Below are 27,562 nucleotides of genomic sequence, written 5' to 3' on the forward strand. Positions count from 1 at the left end.
GATATGAAAAAAGTCGATAAACGTCAGAATAATTCGGACTAATAACCGGATAATGAAGATTCCTAAAGGTATAACAGTTATAAATCAAAGGTCAGTGTAAATTAAGGTATCTGGGTGTTGAAGTAATCCACTGGAACAATTGTGTTCCCTCTTCAGTAGCACACTTTTTATCAAGTGTTTATTTTCTTCTTTTTCATTTTTTATGATTTGTTTGCCACACTTGATCTTATTCTCAGTGACTTTTTCAATGGTCTCCGTTTAAATCTTTCATTTGTCATTTTCTAACCGTAGTTTCATCAATTTGGAGTTCGAATTATGGTTCTATTTACACTTCTGTATCTTTAATATTCACGCATTTGTATATACATTTATATTTAATTACCCAGAATTACCCAGCCCATTTCCATTTGAAATTGATTGTGTGTCAATTTCATTTCATTTTCACCGAATTGAAACAAAAGGTCCGGCGGTAGTACATATTCTGTCTGTAAGAATGTAAACATACTATACTATACTAGCCCATACTATCTGATAAGCAACAAAGCCATCCACACTAGTTAGAGAGGAATGTCGATAGAGTTACATTGTAAATGTATGTCATTGCATAGCTCACCACATTGACCAACTTTAATGTGTTTTAAGTAAGACTTACAAAAAAGTCATACTAAACATTACCAATATCCTGGATATTTAGAATAGTTGGTTCTTTCCTATTTTGTCAACAATATCAATATCCTGGATCTAAAATAGATGGTTCTTCTCCAATTTTGTCAACAATTAACTAAAACAAGTTTTACAAGATTTAGTCAGCTTTAATAAGATGGCCAGTAAACGATGGGAAATATGATCCGCGGATATAGTCGCCAACACTTGACCTATGTCGAACCCAAACGTCACTTCCGACGTTAAGGTGTACGTTTGAAGCACATGCTCCCATAGCATTGTATGTCTGAGATGCACGCGCACGACAGAGCATACTACCGTCGCGGATTAATTCGATTTCGATAAAGTGTGACTGGTAAGATATGATGGTGACAACGAAGTGGTAGTAGCCAGCCACTGGAGCCTGGAAACGACCAATGAACGGGTCGTATCCCCCGCCCACCTTCGTGTACACGTTGTCGAAGATGATGACTTCGTTGGCGGCTAGTGGTGTCATGTCGCTGATGATAGTAGCGGCGAAGGCCACGAATGGATCAGTAGCTCTTGTTTCTAAAAGAAATAAAATTCGTACATTTTATTTTTATTTATTTTTTATGAAAGTCCTTTAGCTTCTTTTTGAGAGGAGCAACCCAACCATAGCATCCCTTTATTGTTGTATGGTTATACTTTATTTTTTAAACACCGTCTACGTCTACGCAAGAAAACACAAAAAAGAATTGGTACATGCAGTACCGGTTTTCTCTTGTCATGTTCTGTGAGTTGGACAACGAAACGAGCACACACTTTTGTGGTTTAGATTTCTTAAGCTCTGCCGATTGATTACAAAAATATCAAAACGGGTTTTCTTTTCCTTAATGTGATACACACAAATGATACTCATTTGCGCCACATGCAATATGAATGATAATGGCATGTGCTTTTATTCGGTTGTATCTTCCAGACATTATATATATTTTACACACTTGGGCATTTGGAATGGTTTATGGTTTACTAAATAATCGAAACAAACATATCCCTTGCACTTAGAATTTACATTGAGTGAAATTCATGGGGGGGGGGGTCAAAATATATGAAAATCAACATTAACGTTTTGCCAGTATATTACTTATACTTCGTGAAATAACATATCTGTAATAATTCGCGAGTGCAGTGATTCGCGTTTTTTCGCTGCGTTTTTAAACATGATAGATAATGCGAGATACGAATATTTAACAGCATCAAATCAAAAACTCTGCGCGTTGATATGGGATATCTAACAGTGTGCACTATGATATTGCCTCATACATAAATGAAAATAATAATGTACGAAATCGAATCTGTCTATCAGTAAAACGTGTAGATGATATCAATTAATAAACTGAAACAGAAACAAAAAATACACTCTTAATAAATATCTACGTGAAAGCGTTTTAACACTTGATACAGTACCACGGGACTTCGCCATAGCTGCGTTTGACGAGTTGTCTCCCTGCTGACACGCGCATTGCTTCTTGATGTCGTTCAGCTCAGAAGTGACTTTCTCCAGTTGAGCTTCAAGCTTGCTCAGGCGTTCTTCATTGGAAACTTTACAAAATGCACTAGAAACAGTAACTAGTAAAATACAAAAACCAACACACAGACTGTTAGAGGTCATGCTGCCAAAGAGGCTTCAAATCGAGTTCTTAGTAAATGTAAGACGGAGTGCCAATGAGTAAGCCAGATGACTATAACACCACGGCCTCTTTCTGAAGTAGAGATATGTTACCGAGATAAGGACCAAGTCTGGGCGAAACCAAAGGTCAATGTACATATGTGTTACAATTCAATAATACCATCATCAAAATGGCGTCTCGGACTGCGGTGTGGTGTTTTTTCGGAGTTTTGGCAATTGTAGCCGTTTACTGTATCGAAAACGGGGAGGACATTATTAGAGGGAGAATACAAAAGTTGGAGACTTTAAACAATAATCTTAAAAAGCAGCTTAGCAATCAAAAGGTTGTTTATAATGATCTCTTAAACGAACTGGCAACGTCAACTGATTATAGTGTAAATGACAATCATCATCAAAAGAGGCAGGCACTGAGTAAGTATGCTATTTATTTTTATATATTTTCCTTAATCATTTTACGTATTTTATTTGTTTTTATTTATATGTATGGTCTTTTTATTGCTTAAAGTTTCAGTGATTTTTATTTTACCACTCCATTATCCAAACCATTTAGTATTTCTAATTAGTATTTAGCAAATTAAGCTATTTGTATTATAATCTTTTGGAGATACATTGATTTATTTGATTAGATAACTACTTTGTTTATTTTTGGAATAATCTTAAAAAAGAATTATTTTTACATCAGCTGTTTATCCTATCAATATCTCAAAAAAAGATATGTTATTAACAAACATGTTTTAAAAAAAGCTACATTTTTTGCATTCGGCAGCATGTGAAGGCCCAATTGTGTTCCATGCCAGACTTCAAAACGCCATCTACCCTATCGGAACCAATCAGATCATCGCGTACGAGGACGTAGTCACCAACGTTGGTAATTCCTACGACTCGTACACGGGTCTCTTCCGAGCACCTGTAGGCGGCGTATACGAGTTCATCGCCACCATGTGGTCCTCGGACGGCAATTTTCTCGAGTTTGAGATGGTGAGGAATGGTGTGGACATGTGTTACGGCAGGGCCAGCCAGACTAACCAGACCATGGGGACGTGTGTCAGCATGGTGGAACTCTCCGCGGGAGACAGGGTATGGGTCCGACATCTCAGAGGCAGGGGAACATATGCCAACGGCATGGACTATCCTTCATTCGCTGGTCATCTTGTTGTGTAGATATTTTACGTAAATAAAAATATGAATTACAAAATTTAGTTTCCTTTATATATATATATATATATATTTCTTTTAATACGAGATAAAAGACTGATAACAGTTATATTAAGAAACTTATTCGTGTTTTAAGAAATATTAGGGTTTTATAATCATTTATTCACAAACCAGTGTCCATCCTCACACCAGCTAAGGTCATAAGAAGATGTGTGCCTAGGGAGATACCGCCAAACGAAAAGCGTAGATAGGAGAAGAAAGTTTATTTGATGTTTAACAATTGCTTCTGAGCAAAAGCGAAAGAACAAAACTGCCAATTCTGCAAAAAGCTCTTAAGGTAATGCCTGGATTGCTTTGAAATACTTTAATATTGAGAGAACACACTGTTCTGTCAATAATAAACATACAATATTCATCAGTTCAATATTAAACATTACAATTTGCGGAAATTGTGAAACTGTCTCCCTACATTGGATTTTCAACTAGGGATGTACTTCCTATTTCCGTTTATCAATACACTCCAATGACCTTTATTAATTAGTTTAGTCGTCTCTGACGTTAGCGTACAGGTCTTTCATTTCAACGAACATCTTCCTCGATACTCCTGCGGTTATGCTCACTTTCGCTCTCAGTACACACATTATACAACTTGGTTCGGCTCTTTGTTTAAACCATGTGATACAATTGCCCCGGATATTTGTTCACATACGTGCTACAAATGGCCCCGGTCTTTGCCCACACACGTGCTACAACTGGTCCAGGTCTTTGTTCACACACGTGATATAACTTGCCCCGGTCTTTGTTTACACACGGGATACAACTGGCCCCGGTCTTTGCTCACACACGTGATACAACTGGACCAGGTCTTTGTTCACACACGTAATACAGTTTACAACTGGCCAAGGTCTTTGTTCACACACGGGATACAACTGGCCCCGGTCTTTATTCACACATGTGACACAACTGGCCCAGTTATTTGGTCACACACGCGATACAATTTGCCCAGGTCTTTGTTAACACACTTGATACAACTGGCCCAGGTCTTTGTTCACACACGTGATACAACTGACCCGGATCTTTGTTCACACACGTGATACAAATGGTGCAGGTCTTTCTTCACATAAGTGATACAACTGGCCCAGATCTGTGTTCACATAAGTGATACAACTGGCCCAGATATTTGTTCACACACGTGATACAACTGGTACAGGTCCTGTTCACATAAGTGATACAACTGGCCCAGGTCTTTGTTCACACAAGTGATACAGCTGACCCAGATCTTTTTTTCACACACGTGATACAAATGGTCCAGGTCTTTCTTCACATAAGTGATACAACTGGCCCAGATCTTTGTTCACATACGTGATACAACTGGCCCGGATCTTTGTTCACACACGTGATACAACTAGCCCGGATCTTTGTCTACACACGTGATACAACTGACCCTAATCTTTGTTCACACACGTGATACAACTGACCCGGATCGTTGTTCACACACGTGATACAGTTTACAACTGGCCCAGATCTTTGTTAACACACGTGATACAGTTTACAACTGGTCCAGGTCTTGTTCATATAAGTGATACAATTGGCCAAGGTCTTTGTTCACACACTTGATACAACTGACCCAGGTCTTTGTTCACACACGTGATACAGTTTACAACTGGTTCAGGTCTTGTTCACATAAGTGATACAACTGGCCCAGATATTTGTTCACACACGTGATACAACTGGTACAGGTCCTGTTCACATAAGTGATACAACTGGCCCAGGTCTTTGTTAACACACTTGATACAACTGGCCCAGGTCTTTGTTCACACACGTGATACAACTGACCCGGATCTTTGTTCACACACGTGATACAACTGGCCCAGGTTTTTAATCACAACCGTGATACAACTGACCCAGGTCTTTGTTCACACACGTGCCATAATTACCTTAGATCTTTGTCAACGCATTTGATACAACTGGGCCTGGGTCGTTTAACACATATTACTAAACATGTATGATCCTAATTGTACCTCATCAATGTAGCAACTAAAAAAACCTTAATTAAGCATTGGAAACTATTCATGACTATAGCTGTTTTAAATCATTTCTAAAAAAAATATACCTTTTTGGGACTTATATGCAAAAACAGTTCTGAGAGCTAAAACCTCATTGGCACTAGACCAAAATTCAAACCTTGGACTATCGCTCTACCCCACTGAGCCACCTACTCATGTGCTACAGTTGTATCCAAATTGAAATTAATGTTTTGTTTTATGATATCCACAAATTTTATTACATGTGTTAACAAAACCATAATTTGAACTCAAAATCGAGAAGAAATATGAAAAAAGGGGAAGATTTACATGGCGACCGTTGAGAGAGTAAAAGGATAATAAGACTAGGTGTTCCAGAAGCCGGAGATAAACGCTGCACATGTATATTGTGTATTTTCATTCAAATATTAAAAACCAGGATCATACACTCCTATATATTATACTCATGGAATATTTACTTTTTTTTTTTTTTTTTCGTGAAGATTGATTTTTTTTAACAATGGGACTGAAGGTCACCGAATATAAATTCTTATAGCGTTAAGACTTAAAAGCTTTCTTTAAAGTTTCTTCCAAAAAAAAAAAATACATCACTTAATTTGGTTTTTTTCCGTCACAAATTTTCTATGTACATCTTCAATGAATATCAAACAAATAAAAACGATTTAACCACTCCGTTGTAGCATTAAAGAGCTATGTAAAGTTCTGCATTTTTGCATAATTTACAGAAAATGTATTAATTGCAGGTTAACAATTCATGTCGATAGAAACCTTTATTTTAAGATTGACAGGGAACACTGAAGATAAGTTCAATACGTAAAACGGTGATCTTACGTCATACAGTAGACGACAATATTTTAAAGTTCACCTTTACCTGAAACCGCAAACAGTTACATCCAGTGTACAGGTGTGTTATTTTCAATCAAGAAGGAAATATCATAGTTGGAAAGGAAATTGTATTAATTCAAATTCTTTTATTTGTACGTAGTTTAGACAACCCCCTTTTCTTTTTTTTAAGAATACATGTTTTACAAATGAATTGTCTGTGTAACTATCCATACAAGATTTGTTTATACGAATTAATAATGATAACATAGGAATGATTTGATCTATCTTTTACTGTTATAAACAACTTACAACTTTACCAAAGATTAGGATACGTAGGTTCACCTGTTTTCATTGAAATTTCAAACTAATGATCCTTTTTATTTTTAGTTTTTATGATTTTGCCACATTTCAAAGACCCTACATCCTTACTCAGTGTCACATAATCTGCTTCAAATCATGAGGATCTCCATCTAACGACTCTGTAAGCTGACAGAATTATAAACAGTCTGTTCTAAAAAAAAAACTGTGATCTAAAGCATTGTTACTTAACATTGAATAAAAACTTAACAAATGATTAAATGTTTCATTCGTATATACTTTTTAAAATATGTAATATGGAAACAATATATTTAACCGGAAAAGAAATTTGATGAATAAACATTACGTAAATTTTCGACCGGTCAAGATTTCGTATGATTAAGGTTATGAAGCGTGCTTATGTTTAGAACACATGCAGATATACTTCCTTGTCCAAAATCGGTATAATACAATATTGTGACCCTTTATCTGTTCTGAGTAAGCGTGGGTCGAAACCAGGTGTTTAGACAACAAGGATAGTGACAGATTGACATCCAGACAACCAATCAGATCATTTAGACCTTCCTTTACACTGGTATCAATAGGCACGAACAAGGAAGGAAATCTGACCATCCGTACACAGGTGTTGAATGTACAAAGGTTCGTGTCAACGAGTCAGCTGTTCGGTCGCCTAGAAGTACCTTCACAAGATTTCTGTGAATGGGGTCAAGGTTTTACGGAGCTCGAAATGATTGAAATGTAATGAAAGTAATCGAAGTAATCGAATGAATGTAGATTTCTTTACGACAAAATAAAATGTCACAAGGAGGAAATGCCTGAAGATATATAATTCAGGATCCGCAATTTAAGCATATATTTTTTACCACTTTTTTATTTGTAACGTCTCTCTATCTGTTCTTTTCTCAAATATGAATACTTACAATTTGTATGTTTAAACAATAAGCAACCTTAATGCAAAGCGATATGCTCCTACATTTTGTATAACAGTATAACGCATTACATTTAAGTGTGAACAGTTTTGTTCGAAACTAGTCAGGGTTAAGTGTATGTACGAGTGGTATACATTCATTAATAAATTACTATTATTAATATTATATTATTGCTCTCCTATCAACCAAACAAATTTATGCAATGCTATCTATCAATTCTTCGGATTATTATTGATCATATAAAGAATATCTTGTATTAATTGTATTTTATACCTTGATGGTAATACTATAGAAATACATTTTAATGCAGTGATACCGAAGGAAAAATGTTAACGACATTTAAAGATTCTGATTATACCCAACGTTCACTTATACAATGTGCACGGTACAATATCCCAGCATTTAGTTTTATTTTATAAAATCATTCATTTTGTCCCTGCAAGTAGGGCATAATAATTGTACCTGCTGTCCCCATTGCATGATCGTAAGAGAGGACTAAATTTGGGATCTTATCTTTTCTCTTCTTTCTAAACAACTTTCTTCTTCCTAATGTCTCCCTTGACAATGCCTCACTTTTGACCTTTAGTTGAGCGTTCGCCCCTGTGAGGAAGGCTTTGGGTTCTGTCCCCTGGCCGAGACATACAAGAGTATGTAAAAATGGTAGTTAATACTCCTACTTAACGCTCAGCAATTTAGGAGTTGCACGACTGGTTCGCCCGTTGTCAGTATAATGTGACCGGGTGGGGTGTCCTGCTGGGTGTCGTCGGCAGTATGTTTTAGTGAGGTAGCACTATAAAGTTGGCATCGGTTCCGCGCTATCACAAGAAGACAAACACGAAGATATCGCAGCCTCCCAAAACACACGCATGCATTTTGCACGCATGGGGAGGCCGTCCTTAAATGACCATAGCTTTTGATAGGACGTAAAACAATACTAAACCAAACCAAAATGATGTCCTATCGTTGTTTTGAGTCGTAACCTTGTAGTTGAATAACAATTTTTACAAATAGTCTCCTATATTGACACGGTAGTAATACAAACTGTATTCTACCGGCGAAGTCATAATCTACGCTTAGATAATGTTACAGTCGTCTTCATGTCCAGACTTATAAGGTATTATTTGAAAAGTTAGTAATCTACATTTATTTTCATTTTTTTAAGTCATTTAAGCCAAAAAACTTCCGGAATACCTCCTTACATCATGATCACTGTATGTTTGTGTGTGTGTGTGTATTTCTAACGCCTTTCCCTCTCTTTTGATGTCACTTCCGTTTCGAGTTTCAAAGAAATACGAAAATCATTCCGGTACAAATGATATTGTGCGAAAATTAAAAAATGCTAACAAAAACATTTTCTGCCCATGCATTTCATATACAGAAGATTGCTATATGTATTTGGTAGATTAAAAAATGAAGTAACCATGCAGTGCATATAATGTTCGTGTATTTGTGTAAAATGAATGATACATGTACCATAAAAATGTTCTGAAGTTTTGTGTGTATGTTGCATATGTTGCCAATTATCCAAAACTCGAAATATATTTATGGGTCATTATAATTAAACCAAAACGCATTTTATTATATAAAACACAAGAACAGCTTACAGATTTTATTTTATTTTCTGATAGAAATTGATTTTCTAATTTTTTGAACTCATATTGTAGGACTTTCATTCAAGAAATAATCTGTTAAACATGTTATGACATCTAAATCCTTAGCTTTCTTGTGACTCCGGTGAAACATTTCGGATACAGGTCTATATGAACAAAACTAGGATGCATTGTTCAAACCACAAAATGGCATTAACCTTTAAATACTTGATTATCCAAAACAAGTACGTTATACTTTAAGCTTATGGCATGCAGATATCATTCTCGATACTCCAGTAATCTCGCTCACGTTCTCTGCACCATTGGAATAAATCATGACAAAAGCGAAGCTTCAATGTGTGCTACCATAAGTTGACCCTTTGATTTACATCAAAATAATCCTGCGACAGTAAAAGGGTTAAATTGAACGGACTTGAAGTCGGGTGTCAGTCCTTTGTAATCATCAAAGGACAGGTAACAGCAAAGCGAATTGTCATATTTCTTTTACCCGAGACAAATCAAACAGCTAGTATAGTGCCTTCATTTTTGTCATGACGTATTCCAGGGATGCAGAGAGCGCTAGGGAGCGTAACCCATGGAATATCGAGGTTGTCCAGATATTTGTTTTCTTATATGATTTCTGTATCGCAACGACTTCGAACTATACTACTTTCTCACTCATTTCAATTACTGATTAGGTTGAAAACCTTTTCTATATACACTGGTATAAGGTAACACTTACACGAACTAGGAGATGTTGTAGATAACGACCATGTCATTCACAGACAGCCATCTTGAAGTTGGTCGAGAGTTCCGCGAATCAACCAACATCTGAGAATGTTGAATGTGTTCATATTTGGGTTATGTTTTCTTTCGTTTAATGGGATAAATGCGAATGTTTCTGAACGAATTTCCAAGTTGGAAAGCCAGAACACTCGACTTCGGGAGAGACTACACGACCATATCAAGACATACAACGGCCTCCTCCAGATGTATGTTGACAAAACTTCCCATGTCAATTACGCAGATCCAGACACACGTCAACGCAGGGGTTTGTATTTATTTTCATACAAGTAACTTTCCCTGCTATACTTCGCAAAAGCGTTTTCATTGCAGAATATTTAAAATAGATTTTATGTCATGTGATGTATGGACACAACAGACCGATCACGTGTGGAGTATAATCTTATCAAAAACTTAAAACACGACACTATCATTCGACTTACATATGCACGTTTGCCAAAAATAGGTCAGGATATATGAAATCACATATACATGAAATGTACAACAAAGATGAACAAAGCTTTAGAGCAAGACTCTATTCTAAACATGTGTCCTAGATGTAACATCGCGATTATTACAAAATCAACATATTGCATGTGTATGATTTTGTTTTTAATCTGAAAAATTGGTTCTATCAAATACATCTGACAAATAATTTGAAATCACGTACCATGTACGTAGATAAATTGACAGAGGAAAGATACAAAGATTCGTATCAAGATAAAACGATAACAGTATATCTAAAGGATGGTTAAGATAGAAAACTAAACATATAAGCATAATGACTCAAAATTATACAACACAACACCATGTCAGAAATATATGTTGATATAACAGTGATACTATTCCGTAATTAAATAAACCTGGCTTCCTGTACAATGAACACATTGTGAGACCAGAAGCAAAGTTGTAATAATATGTCATGGCATAATAAGAACGCTTAGAAAAAAGTTATAATGGTCTGAGGTACGCTTCTGACTCTTTTCCGTGAACATTGCAATAACCCTCTTTACGTTTGTTGATATGTGTTCTTTGTTCTTGCCTAGAAAGATGAAAGAAAGGTTAACATAGGGTAATAGATACCGTATACCAAAACCGAATTACACTTTCTACACAGCTGTTTTGTCATTAGAAACTTGTTTAAGCTATACATATATTATGAGTAATATTGAGTAAGAGCTCTAAAAACCCTCTTTACTGTTTTATAGATTGTCACACCAGGCCCTCACCAATAGCATTTCATGCTCTGATGTCTCAGTCTATATTCCCTTTGGGAGCCAAACAAATCCTACAGTACGATGACGTCATCACGAACGTAGGAAATGCATACGACAAATTCACAGGGATATTCCAGGCCCCTATAGGCGGGGTCTACGAGTTTGTAGCTACCATGTGGTCACGTGAAGGCTACCACATGGACTACGAGATGCTTCACAACGGAATTGACGTATGCTATGGACAAGCTGGAAAAACGAACCAAACAATGGGGGTTTGTGTCAGTGTTCTGAGCATTGCTTCTGGTGATCGCGTTTGGGTACGAAACCATGCTACAGGGTCGGTTTACGTCAACGGACATGGCTACCCAGCTTTTTCTGGTCATTTGGTAGCATAAATATATATAACATTTGGTAGTCATGTGAATGGTTGGTTGTATTTAGTATTCGATCGTTATATTCTGGACTCCTGACATCATCGTTTCTAAATCGGATGGAGTAGTTTTACGCCAGTTGTCATTAATTGTGCAAGAAATAAAAAAAAACAAAAAAAACACCGTCTCTCATTTATATGTATCAATGACTAATTACAACAATGAGTATGATTTATCTTGTAATCTTAGAAGAGTTATTGATGACATGTGCAGCTTTTCGTAATTTGGAATGTCATCCTCGATACTTCAGGAGTTACGCTCACTATCGCTTTCTGCACCCCTGGAATTTGAATGCTAGTCGTTTCGGTAACAAGTCGTTTCGGGAGTCCTTACTCAAGTCGTTTCGGGACATATAAACAAAATATAATCAAAAATATAAATGATTGCCACAAGTAACATTTCTCTTTCTCGTTTCGTAAAAATCTCTGTAAACACAGCTTTCGTCGTAGCCCATTAGCAATGACGTCACGATTTATGTGTACACAAGACATATGGTTGCCTCGACCTATACGCGTGTTTGGGATAATTATTTTTGCCAATTAGCGCCACGCTTGGGTTGCTTGAGGTGTACCTGCCGACATTTACCTGATTGACAACATGTTGTTAATTTGATGAAACTAATCCAGAGGAACGAACACCAAGTACCGAACGCGCGGTCAATATCAATTTTCAATCAATTATTTTTACATAATTTTACCCTATGAATGTTGCCAACTTGATCAAGTTTCCCTTTAACAGAAGTACTAACCTGACAGTAAATTCTGCACATTAAAAGTACAAAATTTTACAATGTATACTAGCAGGGTGTGTCTGCATTTTCACACATTTTCTGTCTTTTTCAAATCTCTGCAATCAAGAGGACAACAACAAATGTTTGATTTTATTTTTATTTCATATAACTTGTAATATACAATATAAAAATGTATACCATATGTAACAAAGTTTGTAACAATAAATAATTATAAACAAATTAACACATAAATAAACAAAGGTAACAATATGAAATAAATTTTTGTATAAAAAAAAATGTTTTTCCTCAAATACACAGAGATCCTCATTAAGGTACTCAGAGCTACTCGGAGTTCCTCCAATTGTTGTTGTTTTTGTAACCCTCATTGTTGAAACTATGAAAACAGTGAGCCCCTCGTTGAGGTACTCACGAGCTACTCTAATTGTTGTTGCTTTTGTAAACAAAACAACCATAAACACGTGTGATAAACAAACAAACAGTAGAAAATAATCGAGATGTCCCGAAACGACCCGGACAAAAAAGTCCCGAAGCGACCTGACACCATTTGCATATTGGGGTTCATGTCCATTTTTCTTTAATTGTATTTTTACTCATATACTACTATTTATTGCGTCTGCAGGGTGGGTAGAAAACGTTCAATTCATATACTTACTTTAATTGAATATGTTCATGTATAAATAACAAAAAGTAGTCTAAGGAGCTGTTTGTGTAGTGAACGTATATGGTATTTTGAACGATAACTAAGTGAAAGCAGACAATAGTAGTCTATTTTTATTTATTTTATTTATTTTACTTATTTTCATCTAATTATTCATAAAACGCTATTTTCATTCCATAATGTGTCACATCTATAGCTCTGTATAACATTGGAAATTTGACTCACTAAATAACGTTTCAAGCCTGTAAAATGTATATTTTTGGATATATTAGTTTTGTTTACGAATCAGGACGGGGAACTATAAACAACGAAAACCAGTCGGACAGATATGAATGAAAATATCATCACAATGTTTTTATAACATCCTACAGGGAAAATCATTGACCGGTAGGACAAAACACAGGTTGTCACTGCGACAACAAACAGTAACTGGACAACAAAGATGAAAGTGATTATATTTTCTTCTTACTTATTATATACATATTGTAATACGGTGTCGAAAAAAAACAATATTCACTAACAACAGGAATTTGAGAGTTTGTAGTTAGCTTGGCAATTTGTATTCAAATGTAAAGAGTAAACAATGCATGAGATGTAGTGTGTACATCCAAAATATTGCAAAAGGACCTTACAGGGAAGGGGGGCAGAGGGTGGAACCTGCAAGGAATTCTAACTACTGAAATAGTAGGTAATACCACTATGTCAAAAATAATAAAATTGCTGATATTAATAACCATATTATATCTGATCAGTGATATATAGAGTACAATTCTTTATTCACTGAATTTTAAACATTTTGTCGTAGAGAATTTAAATATTTTGGTACGATAGTGATAGTCTATCAACCAAAGGCTAAACTAGTATAAACATAAAAACATGTCAATATACAGTCCATTACATTTTCTAATATCAATTTTGAATTAATTGTTTTAAAGACGGTCTGCTGATTTGGCGTAATGTCGAGACGATTGACAACATCTTTAAAAGCTTTTAAGTAATATTCCTCTAGGTGGAAGCTGTCAATGAATTCAAACAGAACCAAAACAAAGAGTTTTAAGTGAATATAAAAATAGTTTTGGAAATCGAATATCGTTCAGTAAAATTTGGTTTCATGGGCAGATCTTCAAAAATGTTAAAAGATTGTTGCGTAAATAAGCAAGTATTGGTTATATATTTTGCATGTCAATAAACCATATGAAAAGGTAGTAAAAGAGGCTTTAAAGGTACATCAGAACGTTCATGATAAAGCGATATGCTTATGTTATACCATCTGTCAAACTAGACATGTAAAAAGTAGAAATACGGGTACATTCAAACATCATTTTCATTATGCAAAAAGTATATCGTTTAGGTTAAACATACCTTACGAATTATTACTAAGTTTTGACTGTCGACAGGTATAATAAAAATAAAAAAATGACCACATTGCCAAAGTTGAAACTTGCATGAGAAAATCTCCAAGAAATTGCGCATGTGTTTAAAGGTGCCATCAATTTGGAGACGAAATATTTCATATTTCATTTAAAATTAAAATTCAATTTTAAAAAAGACTCTCAATATAAATCAAACGAAGCTTTACTTTTTATTTTATTTAAAAAAAAACCTCTTCATTAAAAGTTTCTTATAATCAATCCATTTTTTTTCGCTAAATTTTATTGCGACTTATATAATTATACTCCCATTAACAGACCATTCTTTACTTACACGTACACGTTTCGCTTTAATTTTTTTTTGAACTTATGACAATCCCAATTATTAAATGGTAACAAAAGGGCAGATTGTATGTGTGTGCTTAGTCACCTGACCCGATAAGACCGCAATAGGCATAATCTTTCTGTCCTATCTGTAATTTGTTAAACATCGACTCCAAATATTGTGATATCTTAAAGTGAATAATGAAATCGGTTTCAAAGATCATTTGCTACCTCTGTGTAATATTGCCGTGTGTTTTTAGCAATTTGGCAGATCACCATGATTCATTAGGTAAACTAGAAGATTTGGAGAGTTCGTACGATTCTCTGGAGAAGGAACTCCTAGAGATAGAAGATTATATCCAGACTATCAAAGACGCATGTACGGAAGGGTCAATGAAAGGTCACCTTGAAGGTAGAATATATTCCTGTGCGTGTATGTGTTTGGTTTGTGAACGTTCGCCTTTAACTTTCTCATGTATATGTATTTAATATATGTTCCATATTGATTGACACTTATCATGTAAACATAATTCCAGTTGGATAATCATTTTTTTGTTTTAAAGAAAATTATCCTTTTTTTAATACACCCGACAAATAACGGTCTTAAGTAATTAACTATCTTCCTATCACAATATTTACGGCGACGAGTCAAGTCGGGTAGTATTTGCTGGTGATGATAATTTGCTAATTGATATGCTTAAGTCGCACAGCTATTGTTACATCATTAAACACATATATCGTAATATTCAGATCATAGTGGTTTAGCTTTCCTATCACTATAAATAGAAACTAAACCACACTCAGTGTGTAAGTGCAAGGCAATGCATCATAGAGCATCTTCACACAACAATGACATCTTAATGTTATAGCTATTTTGGGGCCATCTTTATTGTAGTTGAAAGCCCCACACAAGCTGAAGATACAGTGAAATAGCCCATGGTTATTTATGAATGAACTTTGCGCGCAGTGAAAAATAGTTTACATAATCATCGAATGAATGTATGCTTCTTTTCTCAAATTTTGAAGTATGGCCAATATAAGTGTCAGCTGTATATCGATAATGGGTGCACTGACAAGATTATCGAAGTTTTTTTGCATATGGAAATCATACTGGAACACCTAGTTGTGACGGCATATATCTATAGGGGGGCTTCGTAAACTGTAATATTTGATAATCAACTGGTTACATTCTTATCAATGTAACAGAGGTCATTATTTTTTAAATGCCTCCTCTAGGAGTCGAACCCGGGACTTTTTTTAATACACACGACAAATATTTGCAAGGCATTTAAGCTCAAATCAAGTGTCAAAAGTAATAAAACATATATGATGGTTTTAATTCCAGTGGCTTAAAAATGTAATATTCAAGAATGCACTTGAAGGCAGCCGACTTCCATGACATTATTAATGTTAGACATATGTACTTAAGATGTTGAAATAAAATATCAAAATCGAAGCTTCGACATCTTTCCTCTCTAAATGACTTATTCACTTGTTAGACCCCATCAACGTGTCTTAATGCATCACAATAACATTAAGTATAAACATATGCATGCTAAATGCATCAATTGTGGGACGTATGGTATACCCTTATTGTACTAACCCAATGTCGCCTTAATGCATCACATGTTTAAGTAAACAAATGTCACTAGATGTATATAATTCAAATACCAAAATAGGTTTACTATACGTTCCACAATTGATGCATTAAGCATACCCAAGAATATTCGTAATGTTAGTTTGTGCATTAAGACACGAAAGATGCTTATCATAGTGTATATGTGATAATGGTGCTGCTTGTCATTGTTAATATACATATCAGCCTGGTTTTTTTCTCATATTTGCTATTTACAGAAAAAAGGAACTTCATTCGAACAAGAGGAGACAAGGTGCCTGCTCCATATGCGACAAAACAACGAGAGGAGCGTGTCCCTGCGGGTGTTTCTATAGCCATATTGTTTTCACCAACAACAACATTAAGAAAAAGAGCATCGCCAACAACTGGGACCTTTGCTACAACCACGTCTTCAACAACAACTCCTACTACAACTCCTACTACAACTCCTACTACAACTCCTACTACAACTCCTACAACAACTCTTACTACAACTCCTACAGCAACTCCTACTACAACTCTTACTACAACTCCTACAGCAACACCTACTACAACTCTTACAACAACTCCTACTACAACTCCTACTACAACTCCTACTATAACTCCAATTACAACTACAACAACTTTAACCACAACACCTACAACAACCCGTACCACAACAACACCGACAACAACTACAACAACCCCTACCACAACAACACCGACAACAACTACAACAACTCCTACCACAACAACAACACCGACGACAACTACAACAACTCCTACCACAACAACAACACCGACAACAACAACTTTACCCACTACAACGGAGCGAGTCATACCGCCGGTTGTGTTCCAGGCGTCTCTTGCAACAGTATATCCAATTATGAGCCCCAAACAGGTGATTGTGTTCGAACGGGTAATCACAAATATCGGTCAAGCCTACGACAGTAACTTTGGAGTGTTCAAGGTACCGTACAGTGGGCTTTATGAATTCATAGTAACTATTGCAGCTGCTAAAGACCACTTTGTTGATGTGGTGCTGGTAAAGAATGCTGCCACCCTGTGTAAAGCACATGCGTCCACACCTGACCAGGGTATTGGTATGTGTGTGGCAATTGTACACGCTACCAAAGATGATGATATCATTGTTCGTCATCTGAATGGAATCGGGACACATTTGAGTGGACAGAATGGTTATTCGTCCTTCTCAGGGCATTTGATCAGTGCAGATATTGTTAACTAATATGAAATAAAATTTGTAACTAAATGAAGAATTATTTGTATCTTGAACAACACAAACGGTTTTGATGCTTGACCTACGGAGCATTGTCATGTCTAGTACACACGTACACTTATATAGCATGGGAATATGTTTACATATGCTGAATTAAATGTCCGCGCAGGATAATTAAGTCAAAGAATTTACTAAGAAAATATTGAATTTTTGACGATTAAAACAATATTTCTTATCTCTTATTGGTTTCCGCTGGGATTCAACACAGTAAAAAGTACTAATTGGTGATTATTTTACCATTGCTCATGTTTAAAGTCTAATTATTTATCTTGAGAACTTACTTCTTCAACTTTCGTATATTGAATGGATTGGTTTTGAAATGTTTGCATCTTCCAAACATTTAAGGAAATATATGCTAAATCCCCATAAAGGCATTTTTTGGTCAATTTCAGATGATTTATCTGTACCGATACAATAAATCTGTAATATAATAATAAAAACGTGTGTACCTCTACAGACGTCAACGTGCCCAAAGAAATATTATTTTATCTGATGTTCAAATAAGATTTCTTTTACGAATCAATTCAAGTGTTCAATTATAAAATATATCTCGTTTCGTGCATCTAGAAAGTTTGTTGCAAACAAGGAGAATATATAACAATGACCCGTATTTTTTACACATCGATGTAAAATATCGAAGAAATAGATTGTTGTTGCAATCTTCAGCAAATAGTCAATGGTTTCAATTAATACAATTAACAATAACCCTAGTAAATGTCTGAGTAAATATATGTGAGTTAAAAAATGTCCATGTTTATCTATTTGCGATCAATTTTCTACGCTATAATATGTGTTTCCCAATATCTATGTATATACTCTTCTTGTATATTTTGCATCACGCGTTTACGTTAAGAAGATAATACGAGGAAGCCTTGGATTGGGGTGTTCTAATATTTCATGTAAGGAAGAGTGAAGAGTCGGGGACTTGTTTACGATAGACGTGACATACTTTTATATGAAGGGAATGGTTGGCGCTTACTAACGGGTCTTGCTGTAAACTTATCTCTGTAAGATAGTGACAAGGCCAAGGTCACCAACACAACATACACGAACATTGAACTAAAATATCTATTCTGATCTAGAATTTCAAAATGGTGGCCGTCACAGTTCTGTTGGGGATCTTTCTTTGTGTCCTAGGTACATGTAAGGGTTCTGTTTCAAATAGTGAATTATCTGATAGGTTAGACAGACTTGAAGCTCTGTATGAGAATTTTGAGAGTTTGATAAATGAAAATGGTGTTGAATTACAACAACTGCTCGACAAAGCCAGGGCTAAGGCACAACTTGTTAAGGCAATCGACGAAGACCAGGCGGAGCCGGAAGTCGACACCGAAAAACAACCGGAAGATGAGGTCAACAAAAGACGTAAGATTATTTCATCTTTTTTTTATTATATTAAAGAGCCAAATTTTGATTATGCGTATAGCGTATTTAGGAATCTGTGTAATTTGATGATTTATATCAAATTACGCCTGTTGACTTGTTTTATAATAAAGTAATACCCATATTGTGAGTTGATAAATACAATGTTAGAATAGAACAATATAAAATAACAATGGAATCTAAGTATATATACTTGTATTGGTTACCGATAGCTCAACACGATGCTACTAGATCGTTTGAGGCGACTAACGTTGGGTCGCTGTAGAAGATTTGATAGTAAACCTGTGCTTCTGTCCCGTTGTAACACTGGTAATCTGTATTACTGTTATGCTAAGTACTCTTTCCTTTTCTTTTCTGTTGGCGGTGACTAAAATATCTCTTGATAACCATTCGTCATAATAATTTGATGAGAAGGCCTATATGTAATCGAGGTATTATTGCTAGAAAATCGCACATATAGAATTAAGATAATTAAGCGTGCAATAGCAAGGATATTATATAATTACAAGTGCTGTCAAGGTGGAAAATGATTTTGTAAGAATTAATGATTTATACTTTTTACATGGATTTCGTATTAAAAAGTATTCTATACAAGATATATATTAAATCATTGAGCAGGGTTTTTTTTTGCCAGAAATTAAACAAAAACAGTCCCCAAAAGGTACTATTAAAATACATCATTATTACTATCCATACTGACAAATCGTGCATGTATCTATATTTGTGCTGATATATATTGCCGATCTTAAATATTTACTGCAAACAAAAAAATCTGTTTTAATTGATAATATTTCATATAATAAAACCAAAAATACAGAAAAAAAACTATTTTGCAATATATTTGATTGACGTAGAATAATTATAAAGTCTTGATGAATAGGATAACGCAAGAGTTATGTATAATTACCCCAACTTATGAATAGCTTACCCTATCAATATAGTAAACATATATACCAAACTTGATATTATTAACGTATATTTATGAAAACGATTACTAAAGACTTAAAATGATAATATCTAATGTAGCTTGGAAATAATCCACTAAAAATAGCCGACACATGAAACTGATATTAACAGAATCTTTTTGTTTTTACTGATGCATTTTATTATTATAAACTTGCGGAAAATCATTATTTCTTTTGGCAATTTATTTGCGATCAAGAATATGGTAAAACTAGACTATTTGACCGCTTTGAAAAGTAATATATTATACTTCCTACCTACTTATTTGGAGAGGGAATATGACCATATGATTTGCTTAATAACAAAATAATTGTTCTCACTGAACTTCAAAGGTCAGGCTATTGTGGTTATGTTTGCCAAAATAATAAGTAAACGGACAAAAGACATAAACTATCCATATATCTTTCCCAAAGTGGCATTTTTATTAAGATTTTTAAACACAGAAAATATATTTTAAGCATTTCCTAGTGTTTTTACTTTCTGTCGTGTATAACGCAACAAAACCATATATTTTTAATTCGAGAATGCTATTTAGTCACATATCTTCTATGTTTTTTCGAAGCAACAATTTCGATACACTTTTCTGGCAAATCATATACTGTACTTTAATTGATCTTACAATACTGTTAATTCATCCAACTTAATTTTAAATAGCATTTATATATTAAACTTTGGTATTTAAAGCGGTTTGTATTTCATTCTTAATTCCAAAAGAGGGAGACACAAAATGTTTTCCTCAAGTTTGATTTTAGTAGACCTTTAGCTGTTTTGATATAAAATGTTAATCATTATGATAAAAAAAGCAAAAACAGAAAATCATATACATTATACATGTATGCCAACAAATTCAGAGGTTTCAAATGTGTAATAAATTTTGTACACAAATCATTCGGGGGAAAAAATCAACAAAACATTTGTGTATTTACTCGTCAGAAATGGTATGCAATGTCTGGAAGGGTGCAGAGTATCGTACGTGCATCCTTGTAAAGCACTCTTCCACTAGCTTATTTTTGTTTGACTGTTAGAAATATAAATGTGTCTCGACAAATCAGATTTCCACGAGAGGTTTTGTAAAAGCCCGACAGTATCGATATCTGCAAATTACTTACATAAATAAAAATATTGATTTCAACGCATTGAGTCTTTGAGCTCTGAATATACTTCTTCTCTGCTACATATATATTACGTAAAATTGTATTTTGTTGAAAATTTTTTTTTAAAAAACGTATCTTTCAGAATCATTATCGTTCGACGTATTTTTCAAGGTCTTTGTATGATATTTTGTTTGAGGTTAGTCAAGAAACAGTTATTGAGCCAAATCATACGATATATATTGTTTTGAAGCTGTTCAACTTTACCACACATCTGCCATTTCTGTAGGTTGTCGAATGTATTCTTTTCCAAAGAGTTATAATAAAGTAATATTTATATTTTATTTGTGTCATATCGTGAAGTGTTATATTTCCCAATAACCGCTGATTTTATAAAGTTTACATCTGTTATAATTTGGTCTCTTACAGAAATACTGACAACCTTTGCCCCATCCAGTACAACTTCCTCCCGTGCTTCCAACCCTCTGGTGTTTCATGCCACCCTATCAACCTCGTACAGCATCATGAGCCCAAAGCAGACGATCGTGTATAACACAGTCATCACAAACGTCGGGAACGCCTACGATTCAAACTTCGGCGTGTTCAAGGCGACCGCGCCTGGTCTCTACGAGTTTATAGCAACTGTTTCCGCCTACACCGGTTACTACGTCGATGTTGAAATGGTCCTCAATAACCGGATGTTATGTCGTGCGCATGCCGGAGCCCCTGACATGGAAATCGGCATGTGTGTTTCCATGGTTCATCTGAATACCGGTGATGACGTATTCGTACGTCATTACAGTGGTAGAGGAACCTACATTTATGGTGGCTATAATTATCCGTCGTTTTCTGGACATTTGATAGCAAGAGATTAAGTGCATTTTACTCCCAAATAAACAGCTTATAATGTATTCATTTTGTATTTATTTTATTACAATGTAACATTTTACAAGACATCCAATGCATGAACATTCATGAGTAGCTTTAATGATTACTTTGAAATCCTTGAAAATCTATCTAAAATTTTAAATATCTATATACTTCGTGAGTATCATAAAAATAGTAACTGCATTCAACATTTACAAAGATAAATAAAGGGGTAGCTACGTGAAAAGTATAAGGATTAAAGTCACAAGCTTTGATTTAGCAAAATAATTTATCCATTTAAATAGCAATAATGACAGTGGCGATACAATTAAAGTAATGTATTCTACAATCTATAACCATCCGGAATAAACAAATATAATGTTCCAATCTTCGCTCTTCAGACGTATCAGGCACGATTACAAATATAATTCAAAAACACCAACACACACACATCAAATAAACCAGTTACGCTCTAATTTTGTAAGTCGAATTCGAATTGAAGTTTCTATACTTATAGTTTCTTTTTGTGGGTGCGCAATTCATCAATTCTCTTGAAAATCAGTTGAAATTCGTAATACGTATTTTTTTTACAGTATACATCTATTAGATAAAGTACAATAGACAGTCAATCTATTAGAAATTCTCGGTATTCTTATCTCGGTACCTTGAAACACGGGTCTGGGCTAGGTCATCGCTGACTTAATAAGGTGAACTCCTTTTGCAATGTCGAACACTGCTGGTGACCTACAGATGTAAAATATCCCAGAGTATAAGAACTGACAAAATCAGTAATGTCACCTGTGGACCAAGGAATGCTCCCTGTTAATAAACAACACGTGTTTTCCACACGAAGGGGTATTTTTGAAACGGACCTTTCTTAGATCCTTAACTTTAATTTTATATCACAACTCTTAATCCATCGTTTTTATATATTAATTTTGTAGAACCTTTGGGGAAGGGTGTGTTGTGTATTGACAAGAGAGTAGAATATATTATATACGAACAAATACGCTAACAAATAAAGGGAGAAGAAACTACAAGGAAGCATGGCTTTTATCGTGTTCTTTACCGCCTTCTGCATTTCTGTTATTCTAAGGCTTACCATTCTTTCAAATACATTTATGAATTATTAAACAAACTTATTGAATAATACAAATTTACTTTTTGTTCATGACATGAAATGATCTAGTTATGTGATCTATTTTGAGTAAGTTATGTCATACTTAATAATCACTTGACTTGCTCTTCCGTCAGACTTGAAATGCTGTGCTTTAAACAGGCGTGCGTAGAAGACAGGTGTGTCGCAATCAGTAATGCAAAGGAAATCAAGGTTTAATTTAGCATTATTGGGAAATGCAATATCATATTGTGACAGTTTTACTAGTCAATAATATCAACTGATCTTTTCTATTCAACTTGTGTGTTCTGGCAAAAAATGGGCAGTTTCAGTACCGTGTGAACTACCAATTGCTTGTATATACTGATTCATATCCTCGGTGATAACCTGACATTAAACTATATCCTCGGAGATAACCTGACATTTAACTATATCCTCAGAGACAATCTGACATTTACCTAAATCCTTGGAGATAATCTGACACTTACCTATATCCTCGGAGATAATCTGACATTTAACTATATCCTCGGAGATAATCTGACATTTAAATATATCCTCGGAGATAATCTGACATTTAAACATATCCTCGGAGATGACCTGACATTTAAATATATCCTCGGAGATAACCTAACACTTAAATATATCCTCGGAGATGACCTGACATTTAAATATATCCTCGGAGATAACCTAACATTTAAACATATCCTCGGAGATGATCTGACATTTAAATATATCCTCGGAGATGACCTAACATTTAAATATATCCTCCGAGATGACCTAACATTTAAATATATCCTCCGAGATGATCTGACATTTAACTATATCCTCGGAGATGACCTGACATTTAAACATATCCTCGGAGATGACCTAACATTTAAACATATCCTCGGAGATAACCTAACATTTAAATATATCCTCGGAGATAATCTGACATTTAACTATATCCTCGGAGATGACCTGACATTTAAATATATCCTCCGAGATGACCTGACATTTAAATATATCCTCGGAGACGACCTGACATTTAAATATATCCTCGGAGATGATCTGACATTTAAATATATCCTCGGAGATGATCTGACATTTAACTATATCCTCGGAGATGACCTGACATTTAAATATATCCTCGGAAATGACCTAACATTTAAATATATCCTCGGAGATGACCTGACATTTAACAATATCCACGGAGATAATCTGACATTTAAATATATCTTCGGAGATAACTTGAAATTTAACTATAACCTGGGAGATTTATGTTGTTGCCTACTACTACGTATAAAGGGAGCGACGTGTACTGCCGTGCTGTTTGTATTGAAAGTTATTGGCACTGATGATGAAGAAAAATATTACGACTTAAGAGAGGTAGTTGAAAACAAAACATAGAGTTATGAATATGTTTAGTTCCTTAATCACAACTCTGAAAGTATTTAGAAGAGTTTCAAATCTACGAAAGTCGTCATAGTTACTCGTCTATATGGTACTGTGTTTATCTACTTTGTATTGAATTGTAAACATTCATGATCACACAGTATGCATGAATATGAGAGCAATGGGTACTTCACACGATACTGAAACTGCACAGTTTTTAGCAAAACGCAAAAGTTGAAAATAAAATGTCAGTTGATATAATTGACGTCGTCGATGTTGAACACGAAAAACCCCACTTTTTACCTCAATTCGGTTAAATTAGGATACTCTTCACTCAGGCCCTTGATCAAATAATTCATTGCAGCTTTTGATTTTGCTGCGATGTACAAAAATGCAAAGAATCAATTATAATTAGAAATGTTCAAAGAAAGTTTTTAAGAAATTATGTCCACTTTTCATTTCTCCAGATTAGGTAAAGATGCTACTACAAACGCTTCGGAATGGTAACCGACAAAGTACAGATATTAAGAGCCGTATCACTATGACTAACCAACCACCTATTAATTAAAGGCTTTAAGAGAGAGAAAAATATGTAGTCAAAATGAGGCAATTTTTGAGTTTGCTCAACCGTTCTACCTCCTCATAGTTCTGATGGTCTCGGAGCTAACCTTAATTTAACGCCATATCATGATGGCAAAATCCACCAAGTCTATTTAAAGAGAGTGAATGTATAGCCACCAGGCGACCCTGATTGCACTCTTCCTTTGCATCGTCGTACATTAGATGTTTTAATATTATCTAATATTATACTACTAGAGACTCAGAGATCAATAAACAAACAGCCATACTGAAACAATCAATAATCTTTACTCAATTGTAAAATTACATAATCATAATTTAATTTAATCAGTTATTATATCAGGTGTCCAGAAAAGGATGCGTATTTTCCACCTGCCAGTGTCTGGTTTGTGTGAAGATAATGCCGCACGCGCACGTTCTCGTTTTCTTCTAAGGTGACGAATGCGACGCAGAGTCCCATGGACGAGTGTGAAGTACCGGCATGGGTGTTGCAAATGGTAAAGGGATAGTGTGAGGACCGGACCATCTCGATGTCAGTCGAGTTGCCGTCGGTGGACATGGCGCTGGCCATCAGCTGGTAGTTGCCCTGACGAGGGGCTGTGAAGATACCGGTGGAGCTGTTGTAGCCATTCCCTATATTGGTGTGGACCACATCGTATGCAATATCCTCGTTTATGGAGCTGAATACCTTCTGGGAAGCAAGTCTTGCGTGGAAGGCGATCTGGGACGCCGCGGTGTTACAAGCTGTGTTAAAAAAAAAAACCATATATTTTATGTACGATTATGGCGACCTGTATGAAACAATAAATGTCTACATATCTTTGTGGTAATTATTAGTGTAACATTAGTGGCACTTTGGGTTGCCACATACCTTTATTGTATAGTTCCCTACCCACATAATATCATAGAACAACGCTAACAATCGTTTACACACAATGAAGCAGTAATTTTTAATTCGATCGCGTAATTGATCCGAATTTTAGATCCATGTCGCCTTTATTAGTCAAGACCAGACATAACGTTTAACCTCTCACATATGCCGGTAATTTAGAAACAAAATCTCCACGGAGAGAAAAATTATTTCACATTTTTAATATTCTGATAAGCTTCCTGAGAGAAACTTTATATTATTAAGGAAGTGTTTATACAGGGGATAGCATATGTATGCTACAAACCTTACGAAATATACGATACTTTAGTATGCCACGGGAGTAAAACAAAAACATGCAGTTGTCACATTTCGTATCATAATATACATATATACACATAAATAGAAAAGGTATGTAAATGGATCAACAATAAATCATTTCACACTAACACAATTCTTTACCTAACTGTCTTTTTGTGATTGGTTGATCCGAAGAGGACGAAGGAGCCTCATCTTCGTGTAGAACGTCCCGGAAGATATCCAGTAGATGCTTGGCCTTTTCTCTGTAGAGTTGGATCTCCGCCTCCAGCTGGACACGTTCGTTCTCGAGTGCTTGCAGTCTGTTGGCTAGATCTACGTTACTGTCCTCAGCAGCAACATAGCTACCTAACGCACATAATAACAGTACACTGACAACCTTCATTGTGGATAGTATAGATGTGATACCAACAAGATCTGAAGTGTTTATAACGCTCTCAACGTTGACGACGATCAAGTGCTCTTATCAAAAGGAATATCTCAGTTTAAAGATAACGCTTGTAGTACGATTACATGTCAGTCACGCACCCTTTTCTTTGTGTCTGTTTCGTGTATGTGTACTTACAAATGTAATTTTGGTACAAATTAAACAATTACAAAAATTACATTTATATCTGTAATATTTTGTTTGATATTGGTACAGATAACACTTACCTTTCACCAGCTGGTGTTGCCTTCCGTTTTTTTGTTTGCTCAATATTTTATTTCTTTGGGTTCTCTCGTTCCTACATGTGTTGCTGTTGATGTGTATTTACGTTAACTCTATGTTTTTTTATTTTTATTTATTTTGTGCTCCTGTAATGACGCTTTTTGTATTTGTGTCTGTGTTTTGTTGCAATATTTTAGACCATCACACAATGTAACACGTTTCAACACAATCGTTTAAATTAAACAAATATATTGTATATTATTTAAAAAACGTAAACGCAGAATGAAATTGATTTTGATTTCTTATTACTGTTCATCATATTTGATACAATACCTCGAATTTCGATTGTTATTAGAATATATTATTTAGTCTAAATTCAAACTTACCTAGTTATTGTACGTGTGAATAAATGTTCATAATGCGTTGACAATCTTAACTATAAAGCAGTATGTACGTCATAGTTATCGCCCTTGCGTTCTCGTCAAATGAATTTATAAATGAAAGCATATTGGTTTCTATTTAATCGATAGAGACATATTTATATTAGGAAAATCATCGTATTCATTTTAATAATTTCAATAATACCCAAGCAAATAAAATAAAATCATTTTTTTAATGTACAATCAATCAAAGCAGTACTAACATAGATATCTATCAAAATCAATCACTACTATATTAGCATTTCTCAACTTTTCCTGAAGGATGATCACTTTGATAAAATAGCATCCGAGATAAGAAATGTTTGGTTTTCGGCCA

At 34.9% G+C, this 27,562-nt stretch overlaps 6 protein-coding genes across 6 annotated transcripts; 4 read left to right on the top strand and 2 right to left on the bottom strand.

Annotated features, from left to right (window-relative positions):
* Positions 1 to 791: 791 nt before the first annotated feature.
* On the bottom strand, positions 792 to 2,395 carry LOC110447198 (complement C1q tumor necrosis factor-related protein 4-like). Its single transcript, XM_021492739.1, has 2 exons — positions 2,092 to 2,395; positions 792 to 1,212 (listed from the first exon to the last, which is right to left on the bottom strand). The coding sequence occupies exons 1-2, from the start codon at positions 2,294 to 2,296 to the stop codon at positions 803 to 805; spliced, it is 615 nt and encodes a 204-aa protein (XP_021348414.1). The 5' UTR covers positions 2,297 to 2,395; the 3' UTR covers positions 792 to 802.
* A 10-nt stretch (positions 2,396 to 2,405) lies between these two features.
* On the top strand, positions 2,406 to 3,509 carry LOC110447197 (C1q-related factor-like). The gene is made up of 2 exons (XM_021492738.1): positions 2,406 to 2,725; positions 3,081 to 3,509. The coding sequence occupies exons 1-2, from the start codon at positions 2,485 to 2,487 to the stop codon at positions 3,473 to 3,475; spliced, it is 636 nt and encodes a 211-aa protein (XP_021348413.1). The 5' UTR covers positions 2,406 to 2,484; the 3' UTR covers positions 3,476 to 3,509.
* Positions 3,510 to 9,922: 6,413 nt separating this feature from the next.
* LOC110447201 (complement C1q-like protein 4) lies at positions 9,923 to 11,698 on the top strand. The gene is made up of 2 exons (XM_021492740.1): positions 9,923 to 10,226; positions 11,167 to 11,698. Exons 1-2 carry the CDS (start codon positions 10,013 to 10,015, stop codon positions 11,568 to 11,570), a joined length of 618 nt encoding a protein of 205 aa, XP_021348415.1. The 5' UTR covers positions 9,923 to 10,012; the 3' UTR covers positions 11,571 to 11,698.
* A 5,491-nt stretch (positions 11,699 to 17,189) lies between these two features.
* LOC110447214 lies at positions 17,190 to 17,549 on the top strand. The gene has a single exon (XM_021492752.1). It carries the CDS (start codon positions 17,190 to 17,192, stop codon positions 17,547 to 17,549), a length of 360 nt encoding a protein of 119 aa, XP_021348427.1.
* Positions 17,550 to 18,616: 1,067 nt separating this feature from the next.
* On the top strand, positions 18,617 to 21,948 carry LOC110447202 (heavy metal-binding protein HIP-like). The gene is made up of 2 exons (XM_021492741.1): positions 18,617 to 18,965; positions 21,467 to 21,948. Exons 1-2 carry the CDS (start codon positions 18,692 to 18,694, stop codon positions 21,910 to 21,912), a joined length of 720 nt encoding a protein of 239 aa, XP_021348416.1. The 5' UTR covers positions 18,617 to 18,691; the 3' UTR covers positions 21,913 to 21,948.
* A 3,292-nt stretch (positions 21,949 to 25,240) lies between these two features.
* Positions 25,241 to 26,624, bottom strand: LOC110447203 (cerebellin-2-like). The gene is made up of 2 exons (XM_021492742.1): positions 26,302 to 26,624; positions 25,241 to 25,715 (listed from the first exon to the last, which is right to left on the bottom strand). Exons 1-2 carry the CDS (start codon positions 26,540 to 26,542, stop codon positions 25,306 to 25,308), a joined length of 651 nt encoding a protein of 216 aa, XP_021348417.1. The 5' UTR covers positions 26,543 to 26,624; the 3' UTR covers positions 25,241 to 25,305.
* Between the last annotated feature and the right edge of the window lie 938 nt (positions 26,625 to 27,562).

Source organism: Mizuhopecten yessoensis, unplaced genomic scaffold, assembly GCF_002113885.1.
Source record: "Mizuhopecten yessoensis strain PY_sf001 unplaced genomic scaffold, ASM211388v2 scaffold3235, whole genome shotgun sequence".
Classification (NCBI taxonomy): domain Eukaryota; kingdom Metazoa; phylum Mollusca; class Bivalvia; order Pectinida; family Pectinidae; genus Mizuhopecten; species Mizuhopecten yessoensis.